Source organism: Centroberyx gerrardi, chromosome 10 (assembly GCF_048128805.1).
Source record: "Centroberyx gerrardi isolate f3 chromosome 10, fCenGer3.hap1.cur.20231027, whole genome shotgun sequence".
Lineage (NCBI taxonomy): Eukaryota > Metazoa > Chordata > Actinopteri > Beryciformes > Berycidae > Centroberyx > Centroberyx gerrardi.
In genome coordinates, this window is record NC_136006.1 from 7,261,867 (window position 1) to 7,288,195 (window position 26,329).

Sequence of the window (26,329 nt, forward strand, 5' to 3'; positions counted from 1 at the left end):
CAGCATCAGTTAGACTCCATTTCCCCTTGACCCAAAACAGTCTGCAGCATCAACAAACTCTCTGAAATAAGCAGATTAGCTAAATCGCTCCAGGAATCTAAACACGGGGTCAACCCCCAAGGAGGCAATCACGCAGGAAAAGAAGTTATGGTTTTCATGATACTGCCTCACCCTCAGCTTTCCTCCGAGCAGACGCTCAGGTGGCTTCCCCAAATGGAATACTGCTACCGAATCGATAGCAATTGGAAGCAAGAGGGATCGTTTCAAACATCAGTGAGCAAACACTCCTCCGCAAATCCATCACCTTGATCTCTGCCGTTCCCCTCACTGTCTCACACAGTGTCACCCCTAAGTGGCTGCAGCCTGACGTCTTCAGCGTTTCGTTTCGCCCCTGCATTTCCTTCCTGGGGCTTATTTGTCAAGTTTGCTTCCTGGCTCAAGGTCATTCCTCTCATCCGCCCTCCTCTCCTCGATGTATCGATGCCAGTAGAGCCATGGCTCTTGGCAGCTAAAGCAAAATCGATATCCCTGAGCGCTCAGCGCTTGTGCTCTAATATCCTCCAAACACCACCTGCCAAAATATTTATGCTGTATTCATGGCAGATGCTTAGAGAAAGAGACACGAGAACAAGGAAAGACACAGCCGGCGGCTCGGCAGGATCTTAAATAGAACGCTCCGCAGCTCGTATTAGTTCATGATTTATACTTTTTCGCAGTTCCTATCAAATTCGTGGCGCTGGCTCAGTTAAGTTCAGTTTATCTCAGCTCAATTTTAGCTCCAGTTCGATGAGGAGTGTGAATATTATTGATTTGCAGGATGTAGCCGGGTAATTCACCCCACTTGGAACAGGGCTTGTGCTGCAAATTGTTTTTTTTTGTTTTTTTTCTTTTCCGAAGGAGAGAGGGCAGCCTTTCCTCTGATTTTTCTGTTTGCTTAACCGAGACAGAGGGAACCATGAGAGGGAAACAGGGAGGGGAAGCACTGGGGGGGGGGGAGGTTCTGGCACGATTCAGTGATGCAGCATATGCTTTGAGCAGCGGAGATCTCAAGTCCTGCGACGTCTCTGGGTGCGTTGACACTGGTAGATTAAGGGTTTTTGCTACAGGTGCTAGGCCTGGCACAGCTTCCAGCCAGATGGGGAGACGCAAAGAAAGAAAGAAAGAATACAACCCACGTTAATCTCTAGCCGTCTTCTCCCCTCGCGGCGAGTGTATGTGACAGCCGTCCACATTTGTAAGAGGCGTATTGATGGTTTGACCTCTTGACTTGATAAACTGCTCCGTACTTCATCCTCCTGGCCAAACAATAGTAGGGGAGCGGGCGAGCTTTGGTATTCTGGCGGCGCGCGTCCCATTGTGCCCCTGTCACATCACGGCGGGAGCTATAGGCGGCAGGGCCGGGGGATGGGCTTTGCCTCGGTGGTTAACATGCAAATGAATGTGGTAATGGGTCTGGCAAGGCCACCGGGGGTCAAACTCCATGATGATTCAGTGTCAGATTAAAGCGTCATCAGTTTTCAAAGAGTGTGGGTGTGTGTGTGCAAGTGTGTGTGTGTGTGTGTGTGTGTGTGGGTGGTTGGTCGCCATTGCAGCTGGACTTTTCCCCCGTGCTGCATTGTCAGAGACGACCACAGGCCTTCTGAGTGGCTCGAAACAGTGCCGAGCCTGTCTGTAGCACATCAATCAAACACAATGAAAGAATGGCGACAGACAGAGAGGGAGAGATGGATATATAGGCAAAAATAAGCATCAGAAAGGACAAAGGACAGATTAGATAGAGAGAGATGGTAGAGAGAGAGAGCGAAAAGAGAGATGACGATGTGAAGGCGAGGCTGGCTTGATGGTGTGGGTGGGCAGGTTGTTTGGGGACAATCCATTTTTTATGATTTCTTTTTTATTTTATTGATACGCACCCTGGGGAGTTAAATGCCATCATGGCCCGTGCTATAGATGTCTGCTTGGCGGACGATTGATTGGTCTGGCATTTGATCCTCTGGCTCACAGTGAAGGATGGGGTGACAGAGTCATGAGAGCGCCGCGGCCTCCCTCCCTCCCTCCCTCCCTCCCTCCGTCCGTCCCGCTTCTCCTCCCCTCCTCTCTCCTCCTGCCATCATCCCTCCATCCCTCCTGCCGCCATATATTCCTCACTGTCTTGTTTCCCCAGTAAGTGCCTCTTTAAAACCCTGGGAATGTGTGGTTTTGGGAGGTTTAATGAATTCGCCCAATGCTCTATTGTGTTAAAAGCCATATAAATGGCCGCCGGTCATTCTGCGGCTAATAACGCCCGTCTATAAAGCGCCCCATCAGCTGTCTCTGGTGGTAATTCCTGCTGGAATGTGATTTAGAGAGCGGCCGTCTCATCATCCTGTGAAATAATGAAATGGTGAAGTAATGCAGCTTACACTATTTCATTTGCCAAGTAATTCAAGGAGCCTGCTTTTACTCTTACTTCAGTTGAGGCTAATCAGTTACATATTGAATTAACTGCCGAACACATGTGCAGTGTGCTCATTTAATAATACGCTAGATACACATGTAATAAAGGAGAGAGAGGGGGATAAATCAATTACACATTGAATTATCCGCTGAATACACGCAACAGTCTTTTAATGACGCACCGGATACATATGTAATCCTCACATTCCCTTAAATGGGTGATGAATGAAAAAGTGACACGCATTACCGCCTGGCATGTGAGAATAACAGACTGCACTGCAAATGGATGGGGAGAATATGAGAGCAGTAATGGGGTATCTCTGAATTAATTTGCCCGGCGAACGTATTATGAATATTATGAATTACATCAGGTCATAAAACCAAAAAGGAGCACAGAGGGAGGATCTGCACAAGGTGGTGAAGGGAGATTTTGAACATGACAGCCTGAGAGGAGAGAGAGGGTTTTCAACAGTCTGCACTGCCGCCATGTGGACAGAAACGAGCGACCAAACTGTGGGAGTGGATCATGATGATTCATTCTGAAGGCCGGAACTTCAAATTAGATCCCCAAAGTGTGCAAAACATTCTACATTTTCAAATAGGAATTGTGTGTCTTGTGTGTTAAATTGCCTGGAAACAGAATTGTAGCCTGATAGATAAGTGATCTCTTCCTCCCATATGGAGGAATGTGGGGAACTACACTTTGGCGAAACTATATGAGCAGGAGGCTAACCAATTTGTGTTCATAAGCCTGTGAAACTTGACCGCCACTACATGAACCATTAATGAAACTCCATTTCCTCCTGGGAGACTCAATGTAAAAGAATGCAGAGGGGGAGAGCAGCCTGGAGTCTCTCTTATCACTGCCACCTCCTATAACCGAATTTATGAAGACGCGTGTTTGGCTTGCTATACATAAACGTCAGTATTGTAATCCTCCGTAATCCCCACCGAGAGGGTGACGGAGGATGTATGTGGCAGCGATGACTGCACCTTGCCTAGCGAATAGGGGGAAGTTTCCACCCAAGAGCAGCTAGCATCGCAAGAATGTTTCTGTATCTTTGGGCGGCCATGCATCAACGTGAAGAATGTAGTTGAATCCAAAAAAAGGATTAGCGCTCGTAAATTATGCCCCAGTGACCCGTGCAATATTACACTAGCTCAAGGATAGAGATGTAATTGCATCACCCTTGTTTTAGCCTGCCTACACGCATTTCTGTTGAGTTTTGTGGGTTTTTTTTTGTTTTTTTTTAGAATTTTTAAATTTTCCAAAGGACACAAAAGACAATGACAACATCAAAATCACAAGACATCATCTCAAAAAAAAAAAAAACATACATTACGATGACACACACATTAAGACAGGGAGAAGAGGCCTCATTCTCCCGTGGGGGCACAGAGCACACCAGGCACCCAGAGCCTAGCCGGGGGGTGGGGTGGGGGGGGGGGGGGGGGGGGGTTGGTACAGGTTGGGGATGATCATCTTTCCAGACATCACTGATCTGCCACGGCCAACATGCCACTCTAACATCATCACCCCAGTCTCAAGACCATGGGTTATACCTTACATCAGCTCAGGTCCTACTCACAATCATGTGGCACATGCATACACATGCATACATACTTTCGAGTCAGGTTAATATTCCATTATTCATGTATTCTCTAATGAGAGTCCATGGGGCACCTAGACCATTATCATAGTCTTTAAGGGTTGAGGCTGCACTCTCCATCGATAATAAGTCCAAGAAGTCCTTCAGCCAGTTATGTTTATTATAGCAGTCCGGTTTACGGTTCCAGTTCATAAGTATTGTCCTCTTTACAGAGAGAAAGGCTAGTGCGACAATATGTTGTGTAGTTCTTGCATGTGTATTTTCCACTCTATTTCCCAATATGCATACAACAGGACATTGAGGAATATGAACATTCATTATCACCTGTAAAACATCAATTACCTCAGTCCAGAATCTTTCTACCATTGGACAGGACCATGTGACCACAGCCATGCCAGCACAATTCAGAAGCATTTGGGTTCATTTTTTTTTTAACTTATGTGGTGTAATATAAGCCCTATGTATGACCTTCATTTGGATAATTTTATATCTCACACAGTTGAATGCTTCAATATTGAGTCCCATTGATCCACAGTGAGGGGTGAACCAATGTCTCGTTCCCATTGTAATTTGGTGGGGATAGTGCTGTCAGGGAGGGATAGACTTAATAACTTATATATAGCTGAGACAGTTCCTCGCCCAGTAGTAGCATCCCTCAGTTTGCCATCAAGGACACTTTTAGATCCCAGTATGATTCCCTTGGATGTGAAATTTTTTAAGGTAGATCTCAGCTGTAAGTGTTATAGAAATCATTCAGGCCAAACTGCATTTTCAGCTCATGGAATGGTATAATATCTCCGTCCCTTATAACCTGTCCAATCTGAGTGATATTTTGGTGTTGCCAAGTGCTCTTTGTCAGTGTTGTACCGCCTGCAGTTAACAGTGGATTATTCCATATTGAACAAGATGGTAGAGACACGCCATTAATAAACAATCGTTTGTGTACTGCCTTTGCAATTTCACAAGAAAAATCAATTATCTATTTTAACATTATATTTGGGGTGGTATCATAATGACGTTATAGAGATCGACTTGTATTCAGATATGACCCTCTCCTCCAGCCACTCCCAACTACCTACTGCATATTGATTCTTATCTTTGTATGCCCATGACAGTGGGAATCTTGCATTGTATGCTAAATAATAAAGATGAATATCAGGAACACCCAGGCCACCCTTGTTTCTGGGCATGGCCAGTTTTTTACGGTTGATTCTGGGCTTCTTGTCCCGCCATAGGAAACTTGAAAATAATTTGTCAATTTCCTTAAACCATTGCTGGGGAAACTTTAATGGTATGGCTGATATAAGGAAGGAGAGTCTGGGTAGAAAGTTCATCTTTATCACCTCTGCTCTGCCCCATAGCGATAAAGGTAGGACTGTCCATCTCCTTATATCCTCTCTAATTACTTTTAAAATGCTAGGGCCATTTAAGTCGAATATCTTGCTAACTGGGGATCTGATATTTATCCCGAGGTACTTCATACCTTGAGGTTTCCAGACAAAGGGTGCAAAGCCAAGGTGGGCTGCAAAGGTATATTGGTTAAGGAGGATAGCCTCACTTTTACTGCAATTGATTTTGTATCCAGAAAGTTGACCAAATGCTTCTATAAGTTTTAACAAGTGTGGTATTGAGTGGGTTGGGTTAGATAATGTTAATAAAATATAATCAGCATAGAGACTGGCTTTGAAATCATATCCATTCAGATTAATACCAGTTATATTTTGATTGGCTTGAATGGGAGTTTTGTCTTTGAGTCGAGTTTAAAGTCACAAGGATGTCTTGCTCCCGTAATATGACATTTTTTCAGATGAAACAGGATGTTGGGGCAGGACATAGCCTGTTCAAAAGTGTTAAGAAGTTCAAAAATATTTTGCGTATAATCTAACTGTCACAAATTTTGGATTCCATAAAAAGAACACAATTCATCCACCAGGATGCAACCGTAGTTTTTGGGGTTTAATACCAAAAATACTGTACCACCGTCCCATGCTGCCACTCATGTCACTTCAAAAGTTACTCCTCCCATTATATAATGGGAGGAGTATATGTTGCTTTCCAGGAAGTAAAAATATTTGGATTTTGATATAATAATACAAGAAAATAATTACAGTTAATTTTTTATTGTTTAAATATAGGATAGCCGAATATTACAATATGGAGAAGTAGCTAACTAGGTGAAAAGGTCATTTTTCATTTCATTGTGACTTTAAGATTTAACTGAACAAATGTAAAGGCCAATGAGCCTGTAAGATCCTCAGCCAGGGCAATAGGTTGTTTCAGATCTAGACTGAAATAAATGGACCCCTATATATTTGATTGGCTTCTAGAGTTGCATTTATCCTAAAAGTGTGTCTCTTTTGTGTTTTGATTTGCCATTTTATTATACAGTAAGTCAAATAATTAGGCTATCTAATGAATTTTATAGAGGCTACTGTATCTGGTCAAATAATCTTTTTTTTTCAGGGGGAAAACGTGAAGTAATGTAAATTATCAAACATATTTTTATTATATTACAGGTTATATACTATAGAAAAAAACAAACAAACACTGAGTTCTTGAGAAATAATAATCGTTGCCGTAGTCTGTGATGAAAACATGAAACATGTGCAGCGGATCCATAGCAGAGTGTAGTTGTTTCAGCGGGACTCATTTGAGCGCTGCACCTGGCATCATGGAGGGCACTGGAAGAAAATTTGTCAAATGGCAGTGAATAACGGTCATTTCTAACCAAACGATACTTCATTCATTCATGAACAAGAAATGAAATTGTTGGCACTTATGTAAGTCATAAAATGAACACGGATTTCGAGATTTATGTCGTGGATTTTAATCGTAATATTAATTTTATGGCAATGTTTTGTTAGCTTGCCAGCTTCACCTTACCCAAGGACCCTAACTGCTAACTGTCCAGCCACAATATCAGCGATAACAACGTTAGCTGATTATTCATATTCTTATTATATTTATAAAATGAGGAGATTTCTGTGTAAGAGTAAGCTGGAAGTCGATGTGAAACTTTAAAAATATGGATCTAGCTGTTCTTACTGTCTTTCATGTCTTCTTGTCAGTTAATTTGATCCAGGTAATTAACAGTTGATAATTTACACGCTACTGTTTGCTGAAATAGCTTGTATTTTCAAAAGTCAAAAGTTTCAAAATTTTTTTAGATATAAAAAAATCGATTTGTTTTTAATCATAGAGTGGGCATTTGTAAGGTTTTGAGGTTTTTGGAGGTTTTTAGAGGATTTGTTATCTTACTTAGCAGTTACATTCAGTTCAGCTTAAAAAGAAAGAAACTTGGAAACAACTCCGATGAAAAGCTGCAGAATAGGGTCCATGAGGCAGCTAGCCAGTTAATTTTGCATGCTGCTGGTAAGCAATTACACTCTCTGACCTTCTTTTATCAGGCGCAGGCAGGTCTGAAGTCTGCAGGGGGAGAAGATGTTTCCTCTGAGACTGAGACTGTGCCTGCAGCCCGGGACTCGGGTCTGCGCTGTGTCCCGGCGCGGCGCCCATAAACTGGCCTCGCTCCAGAAAGCCTCGCTGCTTCCTCAGAAGAAACTGCAAGGCCTACTTTACCCCTTCAGTGAGCTGGAGACATACCTGGACAGGTCGAGTGATCTGTTGTATTTGACTCATTTTTTACGATTTTAGACCCTTTAGGTTACATGTTCTTGTATTGCTATGAAACAACATGAATTTGAGTTTTGGACCCAAATTTGCAGGTCTGTGGACAGAATGCAGTTCCAGCTGTTTCATCCCAGTCTGGAGAACATGGTCGAAGCAGAGAAGCTCTTCTGCCCTTCGACGTTTCACAAGATTGATTACTACACCTCCGCAGAGAGGATGGACCACGTACCCACACTGAAACAGCCAGAGGTCAGTGCAAGAGAATGGGGGAGATTTACACTGTAACACAATGGTGTGTGAAGGTGTGTTAAGACTACAAAACGTAGCTGACGAGGGCAGTTCGGGCTAAACAACTGGTCTGTTTGCCGTCTTGTTGGAAAGGTGTTAAGGTGGTTCAGGTCTGGAGTCATCGGGATGGTCCAGTCGGGCTTAGAATTGGCATTGAAGTCGTCTAGTGCAGAGATTGACTGAGCTAATGTTTGTATGTGTCAGTGTTGCAGAAGAAAGAGAAAGTGTGTGTATGAGCGAGTGAGTTGAACATATAAACCGATAAAAGTTGTGCACATCGCCCCTCCTGGACCTGTAATGCAGAGGCTCAGTCTATGAAAAATTCAGAATAATGTCTCTTTTCCCTCCCGCAGCCTCATACATAATTAAGTGCGAGTTGACACTCTGTAATAAATGAACAGATTTATAACCTTAGAGACAATAGCGTTCGCCGGCGGGCTCGGAATGGAGCGTTGTGTTGATAGGGCGACGGGGTCTCTTTGGCATGCCGCGTTAGTGACTGCTCACCCTCTCCGCTCTGTCAGAGGGATGATGTATTCGTAGCTTACTGGCAGCAAGAGCCCCCATCCATCTGTCTTGTGTCTGGGAGATGGATGAGCCCGACCCGTGTCCCTTGGGACTTGGCGGTCGCCGGTACAGCAGCAGCAAAACTGTAGCAGCCAATCACAGCAGTCATAACGCCGCCGCTACAGGACAGCGTCCGTCGTAGCCTTCAGTTGAAAATGATTACTGCAGCAGAGTGACGATCTTCCATTGTTAAAATGTCCTTTGAATGAATGAAACCTTCATGGACGCTGGGGACATTTTTCTCGAGAAAACTAAGTGTATACATCAGTCGGTTGCCGTCAAGACATTCACTCACGAACACAAAAAACATCAATCACAGTACTTTACAATACTGCAGAATATAGGAATTTACAGCTTGAGTCTCTGTGGATAATATCCGTGTGTTGGTGTGTGTGTGTGTGTGTGTGTGTGTGTGTGTGTGTTCCCAGGTGTGTTTCATTGGCAGAAGCAATGTGGGCAAGTCGTCTCTCATCAAAGCTCTGTTCTCCCTGACTCCTGAGGTAGAAGTCCGAGTCTCCAAAACTCCAGTGAGTAGTCTTAACCCACGTGTCCATCTCATCTCATTTATTCCAAATGCTGTTTGTCCATTTTGCAATTTAAACAAATACTAGCTGATGTTCACAGCTCAATATTTCAAATATACCAGTGACTGCATCCTCTAAAATTCTGAATGAAACAAAATGAAATGAAACTGATAAGACACCTAATTTGTCCAGTAATGTTCCAAAGTGAGAGTGGGTGTCAGTTTTGTCAGTTGCTGGATATCTCATGTGGGAATGAAACTCTTCAGCTTCAGTCAGGCGTAGGACAGGTTTGTTGATAATCTACAAGCCATTTGAAATGCAGAGCAGGTGCGCTTCCTCTTGTGGCCCTTTTGGCTGGATGCTCTGCTGTCACTAAAACATGAAGAAAACCATGGGGGACATGGGATAGCGGCACTCCAATAATCCAAAAACATCAAGACTTGGCCTCAGGTTACCAGTTTTTTTATTTTGGCTACATCAGGCTAACACGTTTCGGCATAAAGCCTTCATCAGAGCACCTATCTACAAGCCATCTTTTATTTTAGGCATGGTTCCACCAATATGGGCTTTGGAAGGCTGATACCGATACCAGTGTTTGTGGATTGATGCTGCTTACAGCTGATATTTTGTGTCAATATTCAGTATCTTTAAATTTGACCATGTTCATGCCAAAAAACTCCCCCAAAAATGACAAGTATTCAGTGTTTCAGTGTAGCGTTAATCAATGAATCAATCAAAACAATCAAACAAGCTGCATCATATCCATATATGATTATTATGAATATATTATATGTTCATAGAGGGAGTTGGCACTGACTGGCTAATGTCAATGATTTTGATTAAAAAGACAAAATCGTCCCAATTTTAGGTGTTTCGAATTTGTTCAGGCTCATATGATTTGTCTTTTTCAGCTGTCAGCTCTGTTTTTTTTCCTCCACATCTCCTTGGATTTTGTGGCACTCCCTCTTCCTGTTTCCACCTCAGGGTCACACAAAGAAGATGAACTTCTTCAGAGTGGGCAGGGCGTTCACCATCGTGGACATGCCAGGCTACGGACACAACGCGCCCAAAGACTTTGTGGACATGGTGGAGCCCTACCTGGACACGAGGAAAAAGTGAGACTTTCACTGTGGTTGAAGACACTAACACTCAGTGATGCTTTATATGATACATGTCTATCATATGCTTGATCCTTGCAGGTGCTTTGATTAAAGATGTCCAACAAATGGCTTATAACTTTCAAAAGTAGTAGTAGTATTCATAGTAGCAGTAGTATTAGTATTATTACTAGGCATCTGCAAAGATATGTGTTCATTATCTCTGGTTGTGTGTATGAGGTTTTTTTTTGTGTGTGTTTTTGCAACAGGTTGAGCCATGAAAAACGATAATCAGTGGGCCTGTAGGAGAAAAATGAATCCATTATTTTACCCCAGTTGGCCTGAGAGGGGCGCTATAATTACAGATCATGTTTGTTTAAAAGTTTTAAAGGCCCCATCTCCTTTCAAAATAGGTCCTATGTTTTTAGAAACTTTACAGATATGCAGCTAGACTTTTTTTTTTTTTTTGCAAACATGAAGAGCATTCCTTTTTGTTGATAAGTTGTTGCGTTCCCAATTTTAAGGCTACGGAAGTGCTTGAAAACTCAAATCAGTCACATTTTGCCCTGGTCCTGTTGTAATATACCATTTGCCTGATGTTTCTTCTTCGTTGGTTGTTTCAGTCTGGTGCGGACGTTCCTATTGGTGGACGGCAGCGTTGGTCTGCAGACGGCTGACCTGATCGCCTTGGAGATGTGTGAGGAGATCAGACGTCCCTATGTGGTAGGAGACTCCTTCCTCCCCTACTACTGTTCTCATGGATAATAACACCGAGTGGGAAAATAACACAGAACTAATTTAGTCACATCCGCTTAAGTTCTGTGCTGAAGAGAAAAATATAAAGAAATGAGTGAAAAAGTATAGAAGCTGCACATGATGCTCCAAAATCACTTTTATAACCTTCATGGGTTGAAACGTTGTCTTTTAATTAAGAAGAGCGCTTTTGGAGCATAGTGTTGAGGCTCTACGCTTTATTTTTACTGAGTGGGAAAAGCCTGTATATTGAAGAATTAAAGTTAATTTTGATTTATGTGCGCCTGCTGGTCTGGGGTCGAATCCCACCAAGCTTTCTCTCTCCTACTCTTCCTCTGCTGCTTCTTTCCCACTGTTGAAATAATGAATAGAAACAGTAAAGGCAGGCGGACTTCCAACTCTCCTCCTCCTATGTATAGTATATATTTAGTATGTTTATGTGTTGCAGGTGACCTGATCATTTGAGTATTGTCACTTATTATTATTGAGTGCATCACTGTTTGATTTAAAGTGTATTTTCCTCCAGCTATTTGCGACTTGCGAGCCAACACGCCCCTTCCTCTCTGTCTTTTCATGAATTATAACATCAAAGTCTATTTTCTTTCAGCTGTACTCTTGAGTATTTTTCATTTTCCCCCCTTCTCCTTACAAATCCTCATCATTATGTCCACACCGAATTAATGCTGAACGCTCCCACTCAGCTATTTAAAAACTGCAGTCCCCTCTAAAACGCCACAGCTGTGACGTTATAATGAAGCACCCGCCGACTCTGAAGGCCCTCTGCAGTCAATTATTCATGCTCTTAGGTTATTAAACACTTTGACCATCGCTAAGACTGTGACAATAGAGCTTTTAACAAAGATTAACTTTAAGTGCTGAAAGGCAAAGAAAGCATGCCAGCTGAAAACGCCTCTAATGTCCCAGACTGGAAATTGTAAAATGTTGTTTTGCTGGACAAATGTGAGTAGATGCTCAGTAAAGGATTGACAGATTTCACCTTTAGGAAGCCATTCAATTGGCTGCGTTCATTTTCAGCATTCATACCACAATAATGTTCTCTGACAGAAGAATTCAGGGTTCCTACACAGGAAGGTGTAGAAATGTATGGAAAAAGATTTAGGTAGTTTCCAGGTTTTGTTTGGAAAGTTTGGACAAATAACCAGTCAAAAGTTTGGACACACTACTTTTTTCTTTATTTTTACTATTTTCCACATTTTAGAATGATAGTAAAGACATCAAAACTATGAAATAACACAAAAAAAGTGTTAAACAAATCAAAACTATCTTATATTTTAGATTCTTTAAAGTAGCCGCCCTTTGCCTTGATGGAAAGGCAAAGGCTTTGGAAAGAAATTCATACATAGGATCAACTTCACTATTTATATTTGTCTAAGAAACACATTTCGAGCATTTAAGCAGAAGCCTTTAGATCAAAATGGCTTTAAGAGAATGAAAAACAATTTTTTAATTGAAACTGTGTGGGAACCCTGAGATTTGCCTGCAGTATACTTAACTGGCCTGCAGATGTCAGAATATTTCTGCTGTTTTTATTTTTCCTGCATATCCATAATGATGCAATGATGCTCAAACTGATGCAAACTTTCAGCTTCACGTGATCAAAGAAATGTGATTGTATTAATAACAATTGTTGCTCGCTGTGACTCGACCAGAAAGGAGTCAATGAATCAGTTTGTGGATTAGTTAAATAATCTATTACAGCAATATAAGAATCACAATGCAATTTACTAAGAAAGAGACTATTCTAATTGTATGTGATAGATGAATTAATGTTTGTTATTACTGAAGTTATTCATTATTATTGTACAAGAAAGTGAAATTGTAACACGTGTGAATGACATTACCGTTATTGTGCAGATGGTGGTGACAAAGATTGACAAGTGCAGGCAAGGCACGCTGTTGACGAATCTGTTGCATCTCCAGGAAGTGGTCAGAACACAAACCAGTAGCTGCTTCCCCCAGCCGCTTCTGGTCAGGTGAGTCACATCTTCTCCGTTTCACTCGACTTTCTTTCTTATGTCTGCTCCTCTTATTCTTTCCTCCTTTCTCTCCTTTTCTTTCTTTCTTGTCTTTATGCCTCTCACCTCTTTCTCTTACCGACCCTTTCACTCACAGTCATAAATATCTCAGCTGCTACATGAACAGCCAGCCAGACTTGAGTCAAATATTTGCAAATACTCTTTAGCATACATAGGTGCCAGATGTGCGGGGTTTGCCACATACAGTGAGTGCAAGAAAGTTGAGATAATCACAAAAAAGCATTTGAAAGTCAATTTAATATGCTTCTCAGTGACTGTTACCTGACAGAATTGTCTTGATGCGTTAAAATCCCCCCATCCGGTGCTTCAAGCAAGTCAAAACAATTGTTGTTGTTTAAGTTCTTTTAAGTCTTATCATTTGGAATAAAATATTTATTAGGGATAGGTACATTTCAGTCATCTAATCCATTGTTAGGTTTTATTTCATTTTAGCGCCCACAAAACACACAAAAGCTGTTGGCACGTTAGTCTAGTTATTGTGGGGGGCAAGGGGAGGTGAGGGGGATAGTGAGAAGTGAAGAATATGCATTTAAGGCCAAAATGTAAATGTAAAAAAACAGCCTCATCAAATTAAATTTTGACCAGTGTCCTAAGAAATATTTGTCTTGTCACAGTTTTGTTAAAGGTGCATTAAGTGAAGGTTTTACTGCCCCATAGCACGGTTACTTCGCCAGGCGCTGAGATTTCTGGCTTTCAAAACTTAATTTCCAGCCCGTATGCTGTTTTGGAACAAAAACTCTGCCCACCACCGACTGGCATTTTTGACTGCTCAGTGATGGAGGACTTTGCTACGAGCGAGCGACCAGCGGAGCAACACATTTCACACCTACGAAGGCTAAAAAGCCTCGTTCTCAGGCCAAAAAAGCAAATGACAAGGTTATTATTACAGTATTTTGCATTGTGAAATATTACCTCTTACTTCACTACATGTTTCTGCTGGATCTCTGGTCTAATTTGCTAGCTTACTCATCTCGGTTGTAAAATTGTGACTTTATTGTTTATGTACATTACAGCACCGTAGGGGTCAACGGGTGTAGGGGGGCTGGACCAGAGACTCGTGTAGGAGGAGACAAGTTCAATCGATTGCAATTCCTACTGGTTGCCAATAGAGATCGAAAGAGGTCATAGATTACTTAATGCCCCTTTAATGGATTTGTAACATAATTTTAAACTGGCAATCACTGTTAAACAAGGGGAAAAAAAGAAGAATTGTGCACTCCAAAAGGCCAAGGCACTCTTATTTATGATGATGATGATGAAGACAAGGTAAGCCGCTACGCATGGGTTAGACATCCTTACTTGTATGATTTTATCCTCCTTGTTGGACATGCCAAGATAATAAAGGCATTTTTAATGTACAAGTAAGAGTGTCTTGGTCTTTTGGAGTGCACAATTCTCCTTTTTTCCCCTTGTTTGATGATCAAGCCTTGTATCCAAAGAGCATTTTACTGCATACATTGGAATTTTTTTTGTAATCATTGTTACTTGAAGTTTATGTTATGAGGTCTCTGTAAAATCTTTGTTGTGCAAAATATACATGTTGGCGCACATGTCAACATACCGCTGCGTGCATAACTGAGACAAGAATAGATGAGTTACAGGATTGTAGGACAATCTGACTTACACACCCTGTCACTGAGTCACATGTCAGGACCAAGGTCGTCTCTGATCTCTGGTCTGTGATGCCGCTGGAACCTTGTGATCCACAGACAGAAGGATCGCTGTGTACATAACCTTGTACTGAAAGAACAACGTGTTAACTTTAATGTGCAGGCTACTACTGGCACTTTACTTCCTTCAACATGTCAAGAGTTTCACTCCACAAGCTGAGATACTCACCATTTAGGAAAAAGTACAGAAGAGGATTAGGGCCACATGTAAAAAAAAATATTTGAGTTCTGAGATTAAAGTCAGAATTCAGAGATTAAAGGATACGACTGGTGTTTTTAAATACATTTCTTATCGTCAACAAATCCTATGAAGATAACAAAATCAACAATGCGTTTGCTCTACTCCCGTTACTTTCTGACTTCTCACGTACCGTTTTTAGCCGTCAACTCAGAAGTCATTGGCTCCCATTGTAAGCTAAAAACCTTGAAATACAGCTCACAAAGACATAGTTTCAATTTTAAAAATCGCTAACTGCTACCATGAAAAGTCAGACTGTTGTAGTTATTACCAAATCAAATTCAAATGGGAACAAATTCTTCATTACGCCGGGGACTATTTTCGGTGCTACGGAACTACTTTCCTGAGATCGACAACGTGTTTACAGCCGGCTTATTAAGTTATTTGAGGAAAAAGTCGGCTGGCCCGGTGCATCGCAATGATGAAATATGTTGCCCAGAGCAACAGCATGGCTTTGACGTGTTTTTAATCGTTTTTTTAATACAATGGAGTTCTATGGCTGCTGGGACACGGCTTCATTGGGCATCGGCTACATGGACGAGACTTGTTGGCAAAACAAAATCATTGCTGATTTTGTTATTTTCATAGGATTTGTTGATGGTATGAAATGCATTAAAAAAAACACCAGCCTTATCCTTTTAAAGCCAGAATCTCAGAATTCTGACTTTTATTCTCAGAATTGTCAGAATCTCAGAATTCTGAGATTAATCTCAGAACTCAAATAAATTTTTCGCATGGCCCTAATCATCTTCCGTAAAAAAGTGATGCCTACTCTGATGAAGTGATTGCTTGCATGAAAGTAAAATTCATTTTGACACAAAATGCAATTAAGTCATTGACTGTTTATAATATATATTTCCAGAACATTGCCTAGAAAATAGCAACATTTTTAAGGATGGAATCATCTATATTTTTATATTTCTTAATATTGAATGATGAATTTTGTTTGTTTTTTTCCCTCTAAATGGATAAAGGGGCGTTTTTGAATGAAAGCCCTCCTATATTCTTGATGAAGGTCTCAGTTCCCCTCATAGGAAATGCGGTATGATGATGGCAGTATTGATACACTTAATACACTTAATCTTACATGGGTTTATATTTATTTTTGCTTATTTTGCCTTTTTGCCTCTTTTCCAATGCAGACCTGGCCCAGAAATGGCAGCAGGGGGTTACACAATAAAACATACAATACAGTAGAAAATACAAAAACAGTAAAATATGTACAAAGATCACAATTTAGATCAGAAACAGGAGCACACTTCTTGCATAACTGTGGATCATTTGTTTGAACTGATTTAGGGGAATAAAATGGTCAAGCTGGAGCTTTGACTGGAGATTGTTCCAGGACCAGGGTGCAAAATAATCAAATGCCTTTTCACCAAAAACAGTTTCTGATCCTGGGAATTTTAACTTTATAGTGTTGTGTCTTAAAGGAGGACACTGACTCCAACAACTGACAACTTACCTTTTACATGTTACAACAGGAGTACCACCAAAATCATCTCTTGCGTCTGGTAGAAATCTCTGTCCTGTGCCCATGCTAATGCATACGTTAGCATGCAGTATGTTAAGTGCTGGTTGTCAACTAGCATTGTCTAACATAAGAAGATTGACCTTTTAGTAATCCAGAGTTGATGTTTGATTTTTTACGCCTATTCTCTCATCACATAAAAGATAAATTGACCAACGGGCCAATTTCCAAAAAGTCAGTGTCCTTTAACTCAGATAGTGGAAAGATTACATAACAAACTGGAGGTTATTGAATTATTTTTTTTTCCAACGCAGTTATCACCTCTATAAAATATACCCAGCATCATGTTTCACGGATGGATTATGGTGCCGCTATTACCGAAAGTCCCATTGTCTTTATTTCCTTATCTGACTGCGGAGGAAGAACAGGGTGTGAAGTTGGACGATCAGATCAGATGGTTATCTGCAATCAGATCAGATAAGATAATGGACACACACACACCCTCTCGCACTCACTCACACACCAGGAAGATACTTAAAATTTACTGTGGCCTGAATGAAGGACAAGTCAGAGGGATAGATAAAGATAAAAGCTGATGGGACAGATAAAGACTGAGGAGACGCCCACTGAAGAGCTACCACAGCCGTTTCACCTCTCCCCTTCCTCACACAGCACAGATTCACTAACATGACACTAAGGGGCTCCTTTAGAATAAATACAACTCTGCACACACTCATGTACAATTTATGAGACTTATACTGTGTGATATAACTTACACTATCAGTCAAAGGTTTGGACACACGCATTTTTCTTTATTTGTACTATTTTTCACATTTTCGAATAATAGTAACGACATCAAAACTATGAAATAACACAAATTGAATTATGCAGCGACCAAAAAAGTGTTAAATCAAAACTATCTTATATTTTAGATTCTTTAAAGTAGCCGCCCTTTGCCTTGATGGAAAGGCAAAGGCTTTGGAAAGAAATTCATACATAGGATCAACTTCACTATTTATATTTGTCTAAGAAACACATTTCAAGCATTTAAGCATAAGCCTTTAGATCAAAATGGCTTTAAGAGAATGAAAAGTATGGAACATTCAATCAGGTGTGTCCAAACTTTTGATGTCGGCATTTTAACATCAATAAATCATTATGCATTAGTTTTGAGACAGTAGTATACTTAGTGTAAGCAAATGACACCATCTCTGAGAGGATTGTCAGCCTCTGCACTGCATTTTCCATTGTGTGCCAGGATTTCACCAGGAAATCTTCTGCATTTCTTTACCGCACAAAGTAAATTGCTTTACGGCACAAAGCAGGAAGTGGGCACTGTTCTTCCAATGCGAACAGAGCTAAAGCTTTCAGAGTTTCTCACCGTGACATGACCGATGGGGAAAAATCTCTTCAGTCAAGGGAAAGAGAGAAACCTCTTTAAAACAAATGCATATGGAGCGACGCCAGGGAGGGGGGAGGCGGGGAAATTAGCAACATCCTCTTTGTGACAGGAAGCTAAGTTGATGGGAAATGTGGTCTTAATTTCGAGAAGCACTAGCAAAACCTCTGTGTGACATACAGTAGAGGCTACCAGTCATCTCTACCATTTACGGTAATTATACCAATTAATTTGACAATGGTGCATTGATATTTAGAGAAGCTGCACATAGCACCTTTAACTTCAATAACAGTTTTCCCAGTGTGCATCAACAGTATGCATGCCTTTTTAAGAATAACACAAACACCTTCTGCCAAGACGTGAATTTGATGATTATAGAAACATATGAAAGAAATGCATTTTCTCTATTGTCACTCCAGTGTCTGTTGTCTCCTCTCTCTGCAACAGCTCCCTCCAATTTTTGGGGATCTACCTTCTGAGATGCTTCATCGCCCACGTAACGGGAAACATCCAGTTGTCAGACACTTCTCACTGACTGGGACCTGGACTTGGTGGAGGTAGTCATGCATCACTTTTTGAGATGGGACTCTTTTCAGAAAAACTCAAAAGGACGGCTCTAAAGACTTGACAACTCTTTATGGACATTATATCCGCATCCATGTGAGGATGGGGTTTTGGGATATCAGTTCCTATATGTGTGTGATGATCTTTTGGGCCATGAAGAAGCGCAGGACCTGGGCCACCTGGATAGATGGTTCAGTGGGATAAGGTTCATGCCATGTCCTTGCAACATTTTGACTTTGAACTGAATCTGGTGCACAACCCCCAACCCTCCCATACAGGACAAGTCTTAAAATATATCTACAAAAAAAACACTCAGACACTTGGTGAGTAGTTAGGTCAAGGTTTTTTATGTGTAATATTGGAAGGAAACCAGGAGAAAATGAAAGCTTGCTGTCTGTGTGTCCCTTTGCTTAATAAATGTCAAATTGATCAAATCATTTGTAATCAGTTTCCCAAATACTATTCATTCTGCAGACTGTAAACAAAGCGTTATTTCTGCACATAAAGGGTTTTTATTTGCTAATAAAATGTAAAACTCACTCTGTTGTTGGTGTCGGTTGGTTATTCTACAACTTAAATGTTAAACATTTATCTTTCCACAGAAAATCCACAGAAAAGTAATGGCTGCTCTGGGAAGGAATTAAGGGTAAGAGTCACGGAGAGTTTTGTAACTTTTCTTTTGTTGTTGGGCAGTAGGGATTTATTATGGAGCCTCCAGTGTATTACATCCTTTTGATTCATTGAGAATTGTTACATAAGAGAGTATACCATAGATTTGTGTGGCTGAACTCTGATCCTGCAGGAGATTAAAATAGGCATTTTTGTAGAATTACACTTTAATGTTGCATTTTTAGACCTACAACCATTTTCGTTCTCAGCATTTTCTTTTCTAAGCAGTAGATGTGTGCAAGCAAAATTTCTGTAGTCATTTGTAACTTTTTTTAACTAACTGATAGCGTTTGGCTAACTTTGGTATCTTAAAGTGACAGGGACAGAGTATTTCAGGTGTAGCACTTTATAATGGGCCCAAATGAAGACATTTTATAATCCTCTTCAATGTGACTGTTCCCACTGGTGGCGTGTATGGTGACGTCCACAGAGGACCTTGTGCACACAGGGTGTGCCCTCTCCTGAGGAGCAGTAGGCATCTTCCCTCCTTAGCGGCACTACTAGGATGATGATGCTGCATAGCTGAGCCTGGAGGACTCCAATAAAGTTTTAAGGCCAAAGGGCAATAAAAGATGGACATGGCGCAATCACATTTATTATACTCAAAGTTGAAATGACATTCTTCTTTATATGCAGTTGCTTTTGGACAATGACCTCATAAAAAACATTAAGTATTGGTTAATTTTTGATTTATTTTTTTACCTGAAGGTTTCCCTCCCAATTTTATTTGGCTATAGCAGGGTAGACATAAAGAGCAGTGGGAGAGACAGTCGTTCTCACTGTGGCCCTTGTCCTCTTGGTTACAGGAGGAGAAGCTGGAGACGTCGCTTGGAATCTAAGATTTACCACCCTAAGGATCTTCCCAATCTTCTCCCAAACTGGGAGTAATTCATTCTCTTCCTCGTTTTCCCATTAACTTCTCCACAATGTCCACATTAACGGCGACAACTGTGCCTGCTGCCTGCCTCTCCAATGCCACAGTCTGCTCCGGCGCAAACTGCCTCTTCGTCCCCTATGATTCCAACGCTGTGCTGAGCCTGGTGTTGAGCGTCGTGCTCACCACCATGCTCGCTATGGTCATGTTCGCCATGGGCTGCACCGTGGATGCCAAGAAGCTGTTGGGCCACATCAGGAGGCCCTGGGGCATCGTCATCGGCTTCCTCTGCCAGTTCGGCATCATGCCTTTCACAGCCTTCGCCCTGTCGCTGGCCTTCAACGTGCTGCCCGTTCAGGCCGTCGTCATCATCATCATGGGCTGCTGTCCCGGAGGCTCCAACTCCAACATCATCTGCTACTGGCTGGATGGAGACATGGACCTCAGGTAGGAAGCTGACTGGGTGGCTGTCTTGCTTGCTGATTAGCTGTGACAGTCGGTGCAGGGTTCCTACGCAGGTCTGGAAAGTATGACACTGGAATGGGAGGATGGGAGGATGGGATTTTGGCAATTTGGAGAAACAAAAAGTCATGAGAAAGTTTGAAAAAATCCTGGCAATTCACCATCATACCCCTAAGATTGTGAATTTTCAGGCTTTTTGTACAGTTGGTTGATGGGATGACGGGTGAGCAGGCTGATTAGATAACCTGAAAGTGTGGCTAATATGTTGGTTAGTTGACTGACTGACTGACTGACTACCTTCTGTCCGTCTGACTTACTGACTGACTCACTGGCTGGTTGTCTCGCTAAGTGATTTACTGTCTGACTGATATTTCTGCTTGTCAACAGCCAAGGAACATATGTAATTTTTTTTTGCCTAATGTTACATTTCACTTACTATATCTATAAAAACACATGTAGACATGAACCATTGTGATATCTGAGCTTTCACTGATAGACACAGATGTCAGTGTTTTCACTAATATATTCTCCAACTTTCTGCACTAGAGATGGGAAAAAAATCACTTATTTAGACATTTGATAATTAGAAGACAGTTTGACAACAGACAAATATAGCATAGATATCTTCTGGACAAATGAAATATACTCTATATAATCTTTCAGAAAAATGGTCCTACATTGAATCAGTTGTGATTTGGTCTGCACAGTCAAACAGATACACTTGTAGGGACAAAACATACAATATTGTTCCTTATTTCTTAGAGTTCATGGTGTTTTTGATGGACAGCTATTTAATGTCACTAAATCATTTTTTTTACACGACAGTTACAATGATGATTTTTTTCTCCATTTTCACCTTCCTGCACCCAATCATTGTTGGCATGCACATGTCTCTCATGAGTTTTTGATGTTGTACAATGCTGCCAATTCACCAGCATAATATGCTCCTAAAATATATCCATGCCGCATAACAGAAGGGAGGGCATGAGCAGCTTTAGACACAAAGCAGCAATGGCAGTTTTTAATTATTATCACAGATCATCTCCTCCGTTTGTTTCCTTTAGTCAGTTTTAGAGACTGTGTTGTTGTATCGCTCTGTTTCACCAACGCTCTCCATGTTCTCCCCTCCTCAGTATCAGCATGACGACCTGCTCCTCCATCCTGGCCCTGGGGATGATGCCTCTCTGTCTGCTCATCTACACCTCCGTCTGGACCTCCTCCGACACCATCCAGATCCCCTACGACAGTATCGGTCAGTATAGCCCATAGAACTGATTGCAGAAAGTGGACACACACCCAAAAATCCTTTTATTATTATTGGCCCATAGAACTGACAACATCTGGAAGAATCTAAAACACTGTGAATAGTGTTTCAAGAACTGCATTAAAATGTGTCCGGGTAATAAACAGTGCCATCCTCTTAATCCTCACTTCACTTTTATAGGCATTTACATAATGTGCAGTGTTTTATATTCATCATATTTGCTTGTTCGCTAAACCGGCTTTCAATTCATGTCTAACATTTTTATAGTTATATTCTTTTATAGGGGCTTTCACTCTTATTGTTTTATTGTATTGTATAAGCACTTTGTAGTTCTTTTTTCAGAAGTACTATACTTACAAGGTTTTTATTATCATATAAAATAGATAAATGGGTAAAATAGAGACCGCAAGCTCAACTCAGTGTGCATGCTGACCAGAAAGACAGCTGCAGACAGTATGAATCCATCACGTTGTGCAGGTATATCATCAACTGGATGTTGTAGAAATGCACTTTGCACTTTGTTGTGCATTTGCATTCCACTACCAACAAAGACAATGACTTTTACAGATTGCTTTAATGCCTAACAATAAATGACCTGTTTCTCTGGACCCTTAGGTATCACTATGGTGGCCATCCTCGTCCCAGTCGCTCTGGGAATGTGCGTCAAACACAAGTGGCCCCTGGTGGCCAAAAAGATCCTCAGGGTAGGAATACTCTGCACACCGTTTTACACACACACACACACACAAACCTTTCACAAAGAAGTCTCATGTAATAGACTCTGGTTTTAACGTTCAAGTTTTACATGGCTTTATCCAATGAAAAAGCCTGGACTGGGTTTCACAATGTGTTTATGTGTACACCACCAGTCAGAAGTTTGGACACACCTGATTGGATGTACTGTGTTTTTCATTCTCTTAAAGCCATTTTGATCTAAAGGCTTCTGCTTAAATGCTTGAAATGTGTTTCTTAGACAAATATAAATAGTGAAGTTGATCCTATGTATGAATTTCTTTCCAAAGCCTTTGCCTTTCCATCAAGGCAAAGGGTGGCTACTTTAAAGAATCTAACATATAAAGATAGTTTTGGTATGTTTAACACTTTTTTGGTCACTGCATAATTCAATTTCTGCCATTTCATAGTTCTGATGTCTTTACTATTATTCTAAAATGTGGAAAGTAGTAAAAATAAAGAAAAATGTGGCGTGTCCAAACTTTTGACTGGTGGTGTATGTTCATAATGTCCTTCCTTGCGGGCAGGTGGGCTCCATCGTAGGCTTCCTTCTCATCATCATCATAGCGGTGGTGGGGGGGGTTCTGTACCAGTCGTCCTGGAACATCGCTCCCGCCCTCTGGATCATCGGAACCATCTACCCCTTCATCGGCTTCAGCCTGGGCTTCCTCATGGCCCGCTTCGTGGGTCAACCTTGGTACAGGTAGGATGACAGTATTATAAGTGCTAATGTTAGTTGCGGTATGTGTACACTACCAGTGTAGACAATTTTAGACTATTTATATTTGTCTAAAAAAACAAATTTCAAGCATTTAAGCATTATAGCCTTTAGATCAAAACGGCTTTAAGATAATGACATTCAATCAGGTGTGTCCAAACTTGACTGGTAGTGTATTTGCTTATTGTACCTGTGTTGGGATGCTTTATAGTGATATTGATTTCTGAAATCTCAGCACAAGTAAAGGAAATGTCCCAAAAAATATCTAAAAACAAAATCCACTGGACTTTTCACGTTTCACCACTCATCCGAGAGGCTTCATCAGTTCATCAGTGTCGCTTGAGTAGTGAAACATCTTCAACTCTTCATTTTGAGTCCAGTGGATTATGTTTATATATGGGTTTTTTTGGACATCTTACTACCTGGATGACTGAAATGAATTTACACAAACAAGTAAAGGAAATGTGTCGAGTAGAGACTTCTTGATGCTGTCAGACTATCTGGCTCCATCTAGTGGAATACAATCACTTGTAGTCAGGCTTAAACTTCTATTGAGATAGTCACATCAGAAGCAGATGACTAAGCTTCAGATTTAGTGGATCATTTAACTTCTTAGTTCGGTTAGTGTCAGAAGGTAGAAGTGTGTGTCAAGCTTCAAGCCTCAAACGTAGCGTCTAGTTTCTCAGAATGAAAAATCTAAGACAAAACTTGACACAGAATCGCCCAAGCTGGCATATTGGTGGTATTCTTGCTATACTGGTATTTTCATCTGGTCTTGGTATATTGGTGTTCTTCTGAGGTACCAAGAATACCTGTGTGCTTGGGTAACTAGTTTTTCCAGTTTAAGCACAGATGGGATTACAGCCTTACATCAAGGTTATGTTTGTTTCTGTCTGACAAGAGAGATACCTACCAGTGATATGATAACAAGATCAAAGACTCACCATTTTCCTTTTTTAAAAACATCTACACTTACACCAGGCCTATTGCTATTGGCATGCATGGTGCACTGAAATAGAAAATAAATACAATCATATTTATCTGTAAGCATGTGCATGTCTTCATCGCCGCGTTTTAATTTGTTTAATGCTGCCCAAAAAAAAGGCGTGGCATCGATGTAGTCAGTTGTAGAACAGCTGTAACTCTAAGCAGATGCACTAATAAAGCTACAAACTGGTGAAACTACGTTAAGCACTTGTTTCTCTTGGACTGTTGCGTTCAGGTGTCGCACCATCGCGCTGGAGACGGGTTTCCAGAACGCCCAGCTGTGCAGCACCATCGTCCAGCTGTCCTTCACCCCCGCTGAGCTGGACGTCATGTTCTCGTTCCCCCTCATCTACAGCATCTTCCAGCTGGTGATGTGCCTCATATCAGTGGGAGGTGAGAGTTTCACAGCGATGGCGGCCAGCGATGGGAATTTCCACGGTTTTCCTTGCCAAGTAGCCTGAAGGCATCAGGTTACGATGAATGAAACCCTGCCTCACCCAGCTGCTAAAAGATTTCATCAATAGGAGTTTCAGTGGAGAGTTTTAGTGTCCCATGATGGTCTAAATGCTGTTTCAGAGGCTTTCCCACCCTGAAAAGAATAAAAATCTCAGGGAAACGCTAAATATTTCTATTTTTTTGTTTGTTTTTTTGGCGAGAAATATTTAAAGATTTTGAATAACGGTACAAAATATTGGCTTTATATCGGCAGTTTCAAATCCCAAAATATTGGCAACTAACAAAAAAAAAAAAATCATTTCAGTGTGACTTTAAAAGTCATGTGGAGTTGAGTCATGACAGTTAATGACGCCATGCTTCCTCCCCTACAGGATACCAGCTGTATAAAAAGTTTCGTGGTCCGAGATCATCTGAGGCGGACAGCGAGTATCCGTCGGTGGAGGCCGGTGACGCCGAACCGCCTAAAGAGAAGTTCTACGCCCTGGACAACGTCGGCTTCGAGTGCGATGAGAACGGCAACACCGAAGAGAAGGGGAAGAACAAGAACACCCAGCTGTGAGTCGCCTGGCCCGCAAACCACAGACTGGACTGTCAGCAGCGGGAACACACAGCGAAACCACCGGCGGGCCACCACACTGATGACGGCAACCCAAGTCAAAACTCACACACACAGCGCCCCCTGCAGTCCGGAGGTGTGCGCTACAGGTCCTGCGACTACTCCGCTTGGGAGAAGTTTCAGTGACGTCGCTCCTTCTGTAAAACAAAATGGGAACTAGGAACCTATCTCAAGTTGTGTGCTGAGTTCTGTGCTCTTTCGGTACTTTGTTTCAAACCTCATACACTCATAAATGAACAGACATAAAGATGCAGAGGAGGAGGAGGAGAAGGCCCGCAGTTTGTGGCAGGAGAAGCTGAGATTTTGTGAAATGCTCAGTGTTTCTGAACGCAACTGATTCTCTGCTTTGCAACAGATAAGCTCATGCTTATGGAAGTCAAAAACCAGGAAATACTCCTGCATATTTATGATCCATATTCATACTTTAACTGATTTATTAGTCTGTTGTATTGGACACAAGCGACAAACAGCTTTTGTATATTTTAGTTAATTTATAGCCATTTTTCATATTAATTTATATATGCCTCCACAAGACTGGAATATGTCAAAGTCATTGCCTGCCTATTAATTTACTTTCAGTCCATTAAAGGTTCACGTTTTCTTGAGCTTCAACTTTATTTATTTATATAACCCTTTATCACGAGCATGACTTAAAGAACTTTGCAGAGAATGAACTAGATCTAACTGATCAATAATGAAACGCAGAATGATGTAAGACATTTTCTTGACTTTTCATGGATGTAACATTGTACTTTACTTTCCTGTTCATCTGCATGTTTTAGAAATATTCCTGCTGAAACTTTGTATTTCTGTTTGAATAACTTACACTATTGTAGCTTTTGTTGTAATGATTGATATTTTGATATGTATATGAGTACCAGTAGCCAGCTCAATAAACGTATTAACATTTTTAAACCATGCCTTTATGTTGTATTTACTTGATATTAGAAATGACAAAAGATAGGCCTTAAACTACTATACATACAGAGTGTTATAGAACAGTCATGCCATTGATAAATAGATAGATAGATAGATAGATAGATAGATAGATAGATAGATAGATAGATAGATAGATAGCTAGCACATACACACACACACACACACACTCTGTACCTTCATGCTTTGGCAACATTGTAAACTTTCATGCCAATAAAGCAAATTGAATTGAATTGAATTGAATTGATAGATAGATAGATAGATAGATAGATAGATAGATAGATAGATACAGTAGATAGGTAGATAGATAA

The 26,329-nt window shown here is 41.0% G+C and overlaps 2 protein-coding genes across 2 annotated transcripts; both read left to right on the plus strand.

The window, feature by feature from the left end:
* The first annotated feature begins 6,703 nt into the window (after positions 1-6,703).
* gtpbp8 (GTP binding protein 8) lies at positions 6,704-18,807 on the plus strand. Its single transcript, XM_071912993.2, has 8 exons — positions 6,704-6,826; positions 7,454-7,657; positions 7,772-7,925; positions 8,960-9,058; positions 10,040-10,170; positions 10,776-10,875; positions 12,781-12,899; positions 18,188-18,807. Exons 2-8 carry the CDS (start codon positions 7,488-7,490, stop codon positions 18,273-18,275), a joined length of 861 nt encoding a protein of 286 aa, XP_071769094.2. The 5' UTR covers positions 6,704-6,826; positions 7,454-7,487; the 3' UTR covers positions 18,276-18,807.
* A 102-nt stretch (positions 18,808-18,909) lies between these two features.
* slc10a2 (solute carrier family 10 member 2) lies at positions 18,910-25,815 on the plus strand. Its single transcript, XM_071912994.2, has 7 exons — positions 18,910-18,956; positions 19,780-20,294; positions 21,443-21,561; positions 22,189-22,277; positions 22,833-23,008; positions 24,246-24,403; positions 24,838-25,815. The coding sequence occupies exons 2-7, from the start codon at positions 19,900-19,902 to the stop codon at positions 25,023-25,025; spliced, it is 1,125 nt and encodes a 374-aa protein (XP_071769095.1). The 5' UTR covers positions 18,910-18,956; positions 19,780-19,899; the 3' UTR covers positions 25,026-25,815.
* The last annotated feature ends 514 nt before the right edge of the window (positions 25,816-26,329 follow it).